The 12049-nt window shown below is 49.5% G+C and overlaps 3 protein-coding genes across 3 annotated transcripts; 1 reads left to right on the forward strand and 2 right to left on the reverse strand.

Annotated features, from left to right (window-relative positions):
- Positions 1 to 7: 7 nt before the first annotated feature.
- Positions 8 to 3913, reverse strand: L3040_000371 (uncharacterized protein; the record flags this gene model as incomplete). The annotated part of the gene is made up of 3 exons (XM_066155127.1): positions 8 to 170; positions 223 to 1451; positions 1502 to 3913. The coding sequence occupies 3 exons, from the start codon at positions 3911 to 3913 to the stop codon at positions 8 to 10; spliced, it is 3804 nt and encodes a 1267-aa protein (XP_066013180.1).
- A 3488-nt stretch (positions 3914 to 7401) lies between these two features.
- Positions 7402 to 8801, forward strand: L3040_000372 (uncharacterized protein; the record flags this gene model as incomplete). Its single annotated transcript, XM_007292507.1, has 4 exons — positions 7402 to 7602; positions 7657 to 7920; positions 7993 to 8644; positions 8689 to 8801. The coding sequence occupies 4 exons, from the start codon at positions 7402 to 7404 to the stop codon at positions 8799 to 8801; spliced, it is 1230 nt and encodes a 409-aa protein (XP_007292569.1).
- A 219-nt stretch (positions 8802 to 9020) lies between these two features.
- L3040_000373 (uncharacterized protein) lies at positions 9021 to 10109 on the reverse strand (the record flags this gene model as incomplete). Its single annotated transcript, XM_007292506.2, has 1 exon — positions 9021 to 10109. The coding sequence occupies one exon, from the start codon at positions 10107 to 10109 to the stop codon at positions 9021 to 9023; it is 1089 nt and encodes a 362-aa protein (XP_007292568.2).
- Between the last annotated feature and the right edge of the window lie 1940 nt (positions 10110 to 12049).

A 12049-nucleotide genomic window follows, 5' to 3' on the forward strand; every position in this document is an offset into this window, starting at 1 on the left:
CAGCCTCCTAGCGAACTGAAATCCCAGATCTCGTGATGAACATCCGAGCTGCGATATTCATCGACGCCAGTTCTTGGAAGAGCAGCTTCGCGGCGTATGGCATGTGGATTTGCGAGATCTTGGTCTTGTTCTTGCATGGTCTGCATTCGAAGGATTGGGTTGAGAGTTTGCTAATCAAGGTCAGATTCCGTTAAACTCCAGAAGGCAAGAGGAATCACTTACGCGATCGGAGTCATCAGTCCACAGATGTCACACACATGGACTCTGAAGGCATCCGACACCTCAAACAATCTCTCCTTTAAGAATGAAGCGGCTCCGTGAGAAATCATGCAATCACGCTCCATTTCTCCGAAACGCAGACCACCATCCCTAGCACGACCTTCCACCGGCTGTCTAGTCAGGATCTGGAGGGGTCCTCGGGCGCGAGCATGAATCTTGTCGTCGACCATGTGGCGGAGACGTTGGTAGTAGGTTGGACCCAAGAAGACTTGAGCCATCATCTTTCTCCCAGTGTGTCCGTGGTACATGATCTCAAAACCACGAGAGTGGTATCCATGGTTTCGGAGAAGCTTGGAAACCGAGTCCACCGTAACTTCTGTGAATGGCGTAGCGTCTCCCTCGAGACCGCGAAGAGTCGAGACCTTACTCAGCTGACACTCGATCAAATGGGCAATTGTCATTCGGGAAGGGATGGCGTGGGGGTTGATAATCAAATCGGGCACGATACCCTGGCACGTGAAAGGCATATCCTCATGACGGTATGTGATGCCAATGGTACCCTTCTGTCCGTGACGAGAGGCAAACTTGTCACCAATCTGGGGAATCTTGGTTGTTCTCATACGAACCTTGACGAACTTCTGACCCTCGGAGTTGGTGGTAAGGAGGACCTGGTCGACGATACCGTTTTCAGTACTCCTCAGAGGTGTTGATGCATCGCGCTTAGTATGGGCCTTGTTTCGTATTCCAAAATCCTGGCTGTCTGCCGGCAATGGCGCTGTCTTCCCAATGATGATATCGTCTCCTGACACACGAACACCCGGAGCGACAAGTCCGTCCTCATCCAACTTGTCATATGTACCTTGTTTTAGTTTCATGGTGTCATTTCTGTAGGGCTTCTCGAATGATTCCAGGGCGTTCATGCCAATGCGCTTCTCCTGATCGGTATAGGCACGGTAGAACAAACTTCGGAAAATCCCACGATCAATACTACTCTGGTTCATAATGACCGAATCTTCTTGGTTGTAACCGGAGTAACAAGCAATAGCGACAATGGCATTTTGACCTGCAGGAAGTTCTCGAAATTTCAGGAACTCCATAGAGCGAGTGGTTGCAAGGGGCTTCTGAGGGTAATAGAGAATGTTCGCCATGGTGTCCATTCTCACGTCGTAGTTTGTGAGGAAGACTCCCATAGCTTGCTTACCCATGGCAGACTGGTAGGTATTACGAGGAGACTTAATTTGGTTAGCATTACAAGAGCCATGCGATAAACCAAATTACTTACTTGGTTATGATCTGGGAATGGAATAATGCTTGCACATATTCCCAGTATCATACTCGGATGGATTTCGCAGTGAGTCCAAATGTGTGCTGTAGGGTTCACTGGAGCCTTGACACGCTTGTTCAGATCTCCGCTATTATCGGGGCGGATTTTGTAACCGGCCTGGATTTGGCGCGAGATATCCAGATCCTCTGGCGTCATGACAATCATGATCGTCTCCTCTTCCTCGGCATCAACATACTCGACCACACCCTCGTTGATGAGGCCCTGGAAGCCGAAGTAAAGCTCATCCTTGAGCGCCGGGTCCGTGTTAGCATGGAGGTGCTGATCCTCTTCCAATCTTCGGATGTGGTCTTTGTTGAGTACCAGGTTGCCCTTGTTGGGGCTCTCAACGTCGTTGTCCACAACAAAGAGAGGTCTACAAACTCGTCCAGCATCCGTGAAGATCTTGAATTCTCTGTCTCGAATATCACGAATCAAGGAGACTTCGTGAGAGATCAGATGTGATCTTCTTAAGTGCTGGACTGTCTTGACGAGATGGCCCGGGTCGCGATGAACGCCAACCCATACACCGTTGACAAAGACCTTGGTAGCATTGGGGGACCTTAAAGGCTCATATTCCTCCAGAACTTCCATGTTACGTTGAATCATGAACTCGATGATGGGATCGCTGGGTGTACCGACCGTAACATAGCACATGAGTGCCAAGTTCTTCACCAGACCACAGGCTTGGCCTTCAGGAGTCTCGGCCGGACATACCAAGCCCCAATGGGTATTATGAAGTTGACGAGGCTTCGCAATCTTACCGTCACGACCGATAGGAGTGTTCGTGCGACGTAGGTGGGAAAGCGTGGAGGAGAAAGTGTATCTGTTGAGAACCTGAGAGACACCGGCGGTCGAGCTCGCGGCCTTCTTTTGGTCGCCCCAGTTACCAGTAGCCAGCGAGTACTTGAGTCCGTTCGTCATTGTGGTAGCCTTGACACCAAGCGCGAGATTGAACTCCTTGTTGTTCTCAACGCACAACTTCAGGTATTTGTAGACGTCTGAGGTCAATCTGCGGAACAGGCCACGGAAAAGCTTTGCTAGAAGAGGACCAGCAAGATCCAAGCGCTTCTTTCCAAAATGATCTCGGTCATCAGTCTCCCGACGTCCAAGGGCGCACTGAAGCATCTTGTGGACCATGTATCCCAAGAAGAAAGCCTTCCGGGTCTCACTGCCCTCCGATTGCGAGATGTGCGGAAGCAGCTCCTTCTGCATTATGTCGCGAGCATACTTGACACGCTTGTCACGGGTCAGAGTTGAATTTTGTCCACGCTTCCCAATGAAATCCAAAGCGACTTCGCGATCCTGGATGACGAAAGCTTCCTCGATACATGGCTTGAGCATCTCCAGCATTTGGGTATCGTTGCGATCATAGCAGATATGGTTCAAGATGTCTTCGTCGGAGACGACACCAAGGGCACGGAAGACCACTGCGATTGGGACATCGGCTCTGATATATGGCAATGTCGACTTGATGGTTTGACCGAAACCACCTCTCCCACCGTCACCCTTCGAAAAAAGCTTGATGGACATCTGCGAGATGAGGCGCGAGCCTTTCTCGAGAGCACTTCGAATCTCTGCGACATACGGTGTCGGACTGGGGAGCGACTTTTGGAACACCTGCACAATGTTGGCGGCACTGCGCTCTTGTGCGATCAGGACTTTCTCGGAGCCGTTGATAATGAAATATCCTCCTTGATCGTATGGGCACTCGTTCCAAGCATAAAGATCATCCTCGTCAAGGTCTTTCAATATGCAGTACTTCGACTTGAGCATGATCGGCAACTTTCCAATAAATACTCGGTCCGGAGTTGGCTCAATCTTGTCCGGGCCGGCCTCCCTCCCATCCTCGTCTTCCCAAACTAGGCGCGTTGGATGGATCCCGGTAGCTGCCATTTCTGCTTCTTGCTCGTCATCGAGCTCGTTGAGGGGAACATTGCGCTCTACGGCAACCGAAACATTCTTTGTCATCTCGAGGTAGAGAGGACTCGAGTATGTGAGGTTTCGCAACCGGGCCTCCTGGGGCAGCATGACTTGAGTGGTTCCATCGCCTTCTGTCATCGCTGGTCTCGAGAGTAGAACAGTACCAAACTTGATTTCGTATCGACGCAGGGCGATCGGATTTTCGTCCGCAGACGGGGGGTTATTCTGGTCAAGGGTGAGCTGGGAATTTTCTTCCACCAGCTCCTGCATAGTCGTAGAGACGAACTCGTCGAAGGAGTCGACCTGTTGCGAAACTAAGCCTTTGGCTTCGAAGAAAGAGGAGATGACCATCCAGCAGTCCTCAGCAGTAATGCCGTCATCCTCCTCCTCCTCCTCAAATTGGTCTTCCTCCTGCTCGTACTCGTAATCATCCTGGTATTGATCCGCCATCGTAGCGCTCGTTCCAGATTCCGGAATTGAAGGGTTGGGAGTTCGTGATCTAGGGGACAGTGATCGTGGAAAAAGTCGCTGCGCGGAGTCAAAGGTGAGAGGGTTGTCGCCTTTCGCGATTCGAAGCGCGTCTCGCCCAAGAGTCTGGGAGACTTCAAGAACTGGGGATCGCTTGCATCAAGGTCAAGTATATCCTCAGCGGATAGGTCGAAGCGTTGTTGGACGGTTTCTGACGTGTTGTAGTTGGTGCCAGGAGAAGGGTTTTGTTGTTTCCTGGTCGAGCTGTCGCGACGAGTGTAATGCTTGAATCAGAGCTAGGACGCTAATCAGTATTTGGAATAGCGGGGGCGCTAGCTTGAGCCTCATGTGCTCGACTATTCACCATTGACCTCCTCGTTCCTCTCGCTCATCTCGAGTCAACAATATTCTTTTCGAGATCCTGGGTAACTATGTGAACCCTTTTCCGTACCTACATGCCATCATTTTGATGGTGCCAATTGATGTTGGGTAAAGGAAGATGACTGCTCTCTGGTGGCTGAGGAAGAAAGTAAAGGTACGGTACACACTCCTTTAGAGGCCACACTGGATGAGCAAGACGCGAGATTCTGATGCAAAGGTAGGACAATGTCTCGGAGAAAAAAATTAGAGAAAATGCCCAATTAACTTTTCCCGGGAGAAATGCACTCCACAATCGGACCATGTCCCGGTCCCGGTGAGATGATCTACATGCAATTCTCGGCATTAGAGCCACAGTGGTCTGGCATTCCATATAGAATCTTTCCAGCGAAAAGGAAAAAGAAGAAAGGCTGTTTGTTCACTTGGTTCTGACCATATACCGCCAACCTCACCTTCTCCCTCGGCTGGTTTGCTCATTGTTGACATCTAGTCCTCCAACGCTTCCGTAGGAACTCTCTCGCGGCGATAAAAGTCCTCCGCGGTGATCCCAAACATCAGGTTAATATTTCTCTGTGAAATCCACAGCTCCCCTTGCACCATTTCCTCGATCTAAGTGGCGTTTTTATCACCCGGCATAGGGCATCGGAATTTGCATCGTAGTGATCAGGTGCTTCAAAAAGCCACAGGTACTCGCTATACAAACATTTGAAAAGCCATGCAATCGAGCTCTTGACCACACTACATGTTTTCCCTTTAGCGCTTTCTCAGCCATTATGGCTATGCTTTCTCTTGCGTAATTTGGGGCTTGGGTATGGGAGTGATGGCAGCGCCGGCGGAAGCATGGGTCCTGGTTTGCCGTTGTTTCTGATGAATTGGGTGATGGAGCGGGAGGCGGGCTGACTACGTGACGTTTTAGGGTGATTGGAAGCAAAACTGGGAATGGGATTGGTAATTATGAGCCTTGGTCGCTTGAGACACAGCTTGAAGTGGGTGAGGAAGCAATAGGCACCAGGTATAGAAAATTATGCGAAGAAAAGTGAATGCATTTGGAAAAGCTTGGTAGAGATTGAAGAAGCTGCTCCATACCATGGGCATCTTTAGCGATATCTCTGGTGTAGCTTATTTTGCAGTGAACATTCAGCTCGAATTACTGAGCTGACTCGATCTGATGATCATGAGCACATTCTGAAGCCTCAGCCTCGCGATCGCAACTGTTCTTGTGAACAAGGGAGAGATTCTGATCCAAGGATTCCATTCTTAACACTCTCACTGCTGCCTAGTCACGAAAAAGAGGCATCCATCCATCCATCCATCCATCCATCGAGCGTTTTCAAAGTACTCCCCCTCGCTTAAAATAAAACCTCTTGGTAAAAACAAAAACAAAAACAAACAGCCGACCCACCCACACACATATACAAAAAAACCTATTCAAAACAATTGATTCCAACCAAGCCTTCCAATCGCCAACGGAGCAATATATAGAGAAACAAACAATAAGTAGAAAAGCAAAAACCAAAGTGAGAGGAAGAAGCAAAAAGGAAAAAAATCTGGTCAATTTGGGACTCGAACCCAAATCTCACCCAACAACATCCCTCTCCACGTCCTGCAACGCGTTCAAGGAGGCCCAAAATTGCTTGCTCAAAATGGGAGAGGGGAATATAGCGGGTGCGTTACTACCTTTGAACCAATCGACCTTTGCTTTGATGGAGGAACGAACAGCTACGTCGATACTTGACAGGAAAACATTTTTTTGAGCGGGTAATGTTCGGAGGTTTAAGGGAGTTGTGAATTTGGGATGGGCTGGAATCTTGGGGGGATGGGAGGGGTATTACTTGTGTGATTGAGGATAAAGAAAGCTTGATGATGCAATAGGGATGATATTTGTAGTATTAAAAGGTATTGCGTCTTTGGATATTGGGTGGGAGATAGGATTTGGATTGGTAAAAGGGTGATAGTATTCTCAGGAATGCCTGGCTTGTAAACATGAAGTGAAGGAAAATGGCTTAGAGAGGTTAATTTTGATCAATTGTGTCTGCCTTCTTTGATATATGATTTCTGATGATGTTCTATATTCTCCCAAGGCCTTGAAGTGAAAAGGGTGCTTGGGCATGCAAGACAAGCATGAGGGTCTCTTTGGTGGAGCTGAGATGATCAAACTACCTAGGTGACGCTGCGCTAACAGGTTTGCGGGAGAGGTTTGTTCGAGTCTGCCTTGCTCCTTTAGAAGTCTGATCTGCCTTGTTAGAAAAGAGTCTTCCAGTCCGCATTTGAAGAAATTCAGTAGATGAATGGGCAGAGATTAGATGCCATAGCCGTATACATTATGGTCAGCCATCATGTCTGTGCCACTCGTGAAGATACCTTATTTGGAGCTTTCATTTGGCTGCATCTATGTAAAAAAAATTTGGCCTCCATTGAGAGTCAATACTTCCACACCATTCTGTCCTCAATCCATCCAGCAGGGGCCCTTCCAAAGCCACGTTCATTCGGGCAGTCTCCGCATCTATGCATGTCTTTATATCACACAGCATAAACATTCCTCAAATAACCATCCGATCAGCATCTCCAACACTTTACTCACGTTCCCACCTGCTGATAAAGCCTCCTGCCTACCTACCTCATGCAGCTCCAAGCTCAAGATCCTAATGGCTAAGGTGTCTGAGGTATTGCATATGCAATGCGCTGCGGTGCGGTGCTGACATCCTCTCCCGCATGACGAGGCAGTGGTTTCTACAAAAAGTTACAACTACGCTTTGGAAAGGGTGAAGGGTGTGATTGGACAATGAAAGGGGGAGGGGTGGGGGCTTCGTGAAGAGGGAAGAGATATGTTGTAGGAGTTTTTACGTGAAGTTCGTGATTGGGGCCCGGTGATGCAAAGGGTGCTGGAGAGCTTCGGCGACATTGGTGGGGAGGTGCGAAGGCGTTCTAATAGCATGAAGCCCCGTCCTAGCTGACTTCCGCGGAAAGATGGGCGTATATAAGAGCCAGGAAATGCGTGAATGATCAGTACTCTTCTCCTTGCGCGATCGATCTATACATACAGGACATATTCAAGTACTTCCAACTTCGGCTGTAGCAATCAGGACTCAACCATGAGCATGAGCTCCGCAACGAGAACACCCCCCAGATTTCCCTTCGCTCGCCCATCTGGGACAGAGCCTGCTCTTGAGTATGCGCAACTACGAGCCAAGGATCCTGTTTCGCAAGTGGAGCTCTTCGATGGGAGTATTGCTTGGTTGGTAGTCAAGCACAAGGACATCTGTGCTGTATTGACTGATGAGAGACTTTCAAAGGTTCCACGATAAGACTAGAGAAGAGATGATGGGACCAAACTGACGAGAGAGTAGCAAAGAAACCGACCTGGGTTTCCCGAGCTTTCAGCTGGAGGCAAAGAAGCGGCGAAGAACAAGCCAACCTTCGTTGACATGGACCCACCACAACACATGCAGCAGAGGAGCATGGTCGAGTCCGTCTTCACCAAGCAGCATATTGACAGCATGCGTCCACAGATCCAGAAGACCGTCAATTCTCTCCTCGACAAAGTGATTGCATTGGGCGGCGCCGAGCCCTTCGATTTCGTGGAAAAGTTTGCACTTCCAGTTCCATCATACGTAAGCCGCCAAAGTGCTCCCAAGACAGAAGGCAAACATGTACACAACCAATAACTAAGAATGAGTTGACAGACGATCTATAGCATTCTCGGTGTCCCTCTCGCTGACCTCCCGAAACTCACAAACTTTGCGGCGATCCGTTCCAATGGCTCCGGGACCGCGACCGAAGCTTCGAACGCCAACGCTGCGCTCCTATCCTACATGGATGGCCTGGTAACAACCCATCTGGCCGAGCCACAATCAGATTTAATCTCTCTTCTGGTGGCCGAGCAGCTTCTTCCTGGCCACTTGACGCAGGCAGACGTGGTACAAATTGCCTTTCTGTTGCTCATTGCGGGAAATGCTACCATGGTCTCGATGATTGCCCTTGGTGTGGTCACGCTTCTCCAACATCCGGCTCAGCTCGAGGAGTTGAAGCGGGATCCGGAGAAGTGGGCCGCGCCATTCGTGGAGGAGTTGTGTAGATTCCATACTGCTTCTGCGCTGGCGACGAAAAGGGTGGCGAAAGAGGATGTTGTGTATGGTGGGAAGTTGATCAAAGCCGGAGAAGGCATCATCGCGGCAACACAGAGTGGTAACCGCGATGAGGAGGTGTTTGGACCGACGGCGAATGAGTTTGACATGAAGCGTGTCAGGGGTAGCGAGGAAGCATTAGGTTACGGATGGGGTGCTCATCGATGTGTGGCCGAATGGCTGGCTAGAGCGGAATTGGAGATCGTTTTTGGTGAGTTTCTTACCACATGGTTGAGTTCAACTAATTTGGGATAGCTACGCTATGGCAGAAGCTTCCAAATCTGAAGCTGGCAGTTGCATTTGCGAAGGTGAACTATTCCCCTCCGAAGAAGGATTTGGGTATCGGAGAGCTGCCGGTTGTATTTTGAGCGAAGATGTTGAGGAAGTGATTGCACTTGTGCTTAATGCCTTCTCTAGGTAACTTTGAAGCTTAGCACACCGAAGGTGAGAATATTTATAATCTGCGGGTAGCCTTCTGGTTTCAGCATCCGACCTTCGCTCTGCCATAACTATACGGCATCGAGACCATCCTGTCACTGAAAATTCGTTGAAGTGGCCCTGAATTTCCTGGAACAAGAATCTTTAATTCAATCAAATGTCTTGATCTGAATATTGATACCACTAGCATCTCGTCCAGCTTTCATTGCCTTCTTCCAGCCTTGTCTTCGTGGTACGCGTTCGTTCTCTGTCCCCCAAAGCATAGCCTCTCTTTCCTTTTCACAATCACACATCAGTTTTGGTGCGTTCTTGTCGACAACCTCGTCGCTAAGATATTGCTTTTCGTATTCGTGACAGCTTGGGCAACATCGTGGGTCACCTGATTCGCAATCGTCGCAAACTACGAGCACCAGGTGGCATCTCACCGAGCGACACTTGCTCAGCCTGTCAGAAGCACTTCCACAACCGTGACAGCTTGATACTGGTGTCATCGCCACACCTGAATCCAGCCCAGTCGAGCCTCTCGAATCAAACACGTAATTCCTGCCTCGAAATAGGGAGTCCTCCGGGGTTTTTCTTCCCTCAGAAATTTCCTGTTCCACCCATGTCAAATAAGCAGCAATTCCTCCTTCCAAAGTACACACTTTGTCGCCATCCCTCTTTTCCATGTTTTCCTGCAAAAACCGGGCTCCTTTCTCGCACCTGATTCCTCCGGTGCAATAGGTCATGATGTGCCTCTTTCCGAGGCCTCGACCATTGTCCGATCCTCTCATCTGCTTCTTAACATACTGCGGCCACTGCGAGAACCGCCTTATAGGTGGTCTCAGTGCAGGTTCTCCGGTCTTGGGGTCGACGAAGTATCCTATTCGGGATTCGTAATGATTGCGAACATCCAGAAGCAAAATATCTGGGTCATTATGGCACCTCTCATGGAACTCCTCTGGGCTCAAACTTATAACCTCATCCCATTTGGCTGGAAGATAGTTCGTCACGCCCATTGGGGTAATCTCAGAGGTAACCCGCACGCTGGCTGGAGAGCCACCAAATACGCAGGCGCAGCCTCCCGAGGTCGGTTTGAAGTATGCTTGTTGCTTTTCGGGGGTAGAAAGATCAAGTCCTGAGAATGACCAGTGACTTTGACATTTGTACATGTACTCCTCAATTGCTGCTTTTGTGCCCCCAACAGTGATGTTGAAGCCTTCTTTCGCAATGCGTATCTTGCCTCCCAAGTTGAGCATTTGCGTACTGCTTGTATGGAAGGAGGCTAGATGGGACGGATCTCCCGCGAGACCATGGGACGACGCGGGCAAAGGAGGGAAGGCGGCGAAATAGCGGTAGAAAAGAAGTACGAGGCCATCATTGGCATTTGATGCCGAGCAATTACATGTAAATGATACCGGATCTGATGATCCCATAGGAAGGCGTGAGTCCTTCATTTATTGTCAGGTACTTGTACTTGTTATGTACGTATATGTGTATATATATCTATAATATATAGGTATATATATGTACTGATGATGAGAGCACAAAAATTAGCGACGTTGGGAGCCGAGCAGGCGCTAAGCAGCTTTAAGTTAAGCAGGCACGCTAAGCCCGCCCACATCCTTAAGCTTTTTTCAATCCTCTCCCTTCACTCCTTTCTTCACTTCGTCTTATCAAATATACACAATTCTTAAATATATACCATGATCGGATTCAAGTTCCATTTCCTCGGACAACACTCTCTATCTCAAAAGAGTCTGGTATCATCAAGTACCATAATCCAATGACTTTGATTTCCGGTTGATATCTCCTTAATGTTGGAATCGTTACCATTGACAATGATACCTATCGAAGCCGGCCAACACCTTCAATTCATTTCAGTTAGTGATTACAGATTCCAATCAATACCGTTTAAAGCAAGGTTACAGAGACAAATATTCTGGACCGAGGAAGCGCGCTATGCCTGACCGACTTATATAATTTTTAATCTCGCTCACATTCACTCAGTGTTCTTCATTATGCCAAAACTGTCCCCCAGGAAAGGAAAGTTTCCATTACACTTAATTATGAGGAGCTGTGATTATGGACGACAGTCTCCTCTCGTCGCGGTTCCAAATTGACCATGGACACAACACCTCGACCAAACAATCTTCTCCCTGCCTTCTCTTCAATAACCGAACTTCGGAATTTCTCCAGCTTAACAATTCGACCGGTCAAATCAAAATGCCGAGTATCACGAATCTCGGAGCAGCGCTCCACCATACCAATCGATACACCAAGCCTAACTTTCCCATGCCCTTTTCCACGATCCAACTTACCCTCCACTACCTCCCCCCATCACCCACCTCGACCGTCTCAAGATCTCCCCTCCGAACCCAACCCCCCATCACCACCCCCCAGCCACTGTCCTCAAGACCCCCTTCATCGTCCCAGCACCTTCATCACTCCCCTCTCCTTTCCCACCCCCTCCATCCCCCACCCGCGCTTCAAACCCCCTCCCATCCCCCTTCATCTCCTCCACCAACCCCGTAGACCCCCTCCTCTCCCCTTCCCCCCCAGAGCAAAGCCAACCCTAACGCCAACGCCAACTACCGCACAAACCCTCGACTCCACCTCGACTCCAACCCCGCCCCAAACCCGGCAATCTGACGACCGGCCGCCGCGGCAGGAGCGGAAAATCCCTCTCGCAGAACAGCGGTGCCTCATATTCGCCGGGGATCTGGAACCGCACGTGGGGAGGAGCTTGGAGGATCTCCCAGTCTTCGGCCGGCGTGAGGTTGCATTTCGCCGATTCGAGGCGGCGATAGGGGTATGGGGTGGAAATTGGGGCCGTCCAAGGGTAGGGACGTGGCGGTGGTGGCTTGGGAGTTTGGGAATGGGAGGAGGAGGAGGAGGGAAGGGGTGCAGCAGTGTGAGGCGCTGCTAGGCTTGGAGGTGGAGGTGCTGTTGAACCGGGAGGTGGCATTTTGCGTTTTTTGTCGAGCTTAGTGAAGTGACCTTTGGTGAGTTGTACGGTTGGGGTGCTAGAGTTGAAATTAAGGCCAGCAGCACAAAGAGCAGAAAGATCGTTCTAGAGATAGCCCTGACATTTAAAGGTTCCAGGGTCGGCTGGGACTCACTTGAGTCTCAGGTTCAAAGGCGGAATCACACACAGTGCCAACATTGAAACATTTCATTCTTACAATTACAAGACACA

The sequence above is a fragment of the Drepanopeziza brunnea genome, assembly GCF_022702325.1.
Source record: "Drepanopeziza brunnea f. sp. 'multigermtubi' strain 214-2 chromosome Unknown ctg1, whole genome shotgun sequence".
In the NCBI taxonomy this organism is placed as follows: domain Eukaryota; kingdom Fungi; phylum Ascomycota; class Leotiomycetes; order Helotiales; family Drepanopezizaceae; genus Drepanopeziza; species Drepanopeziza brunnea.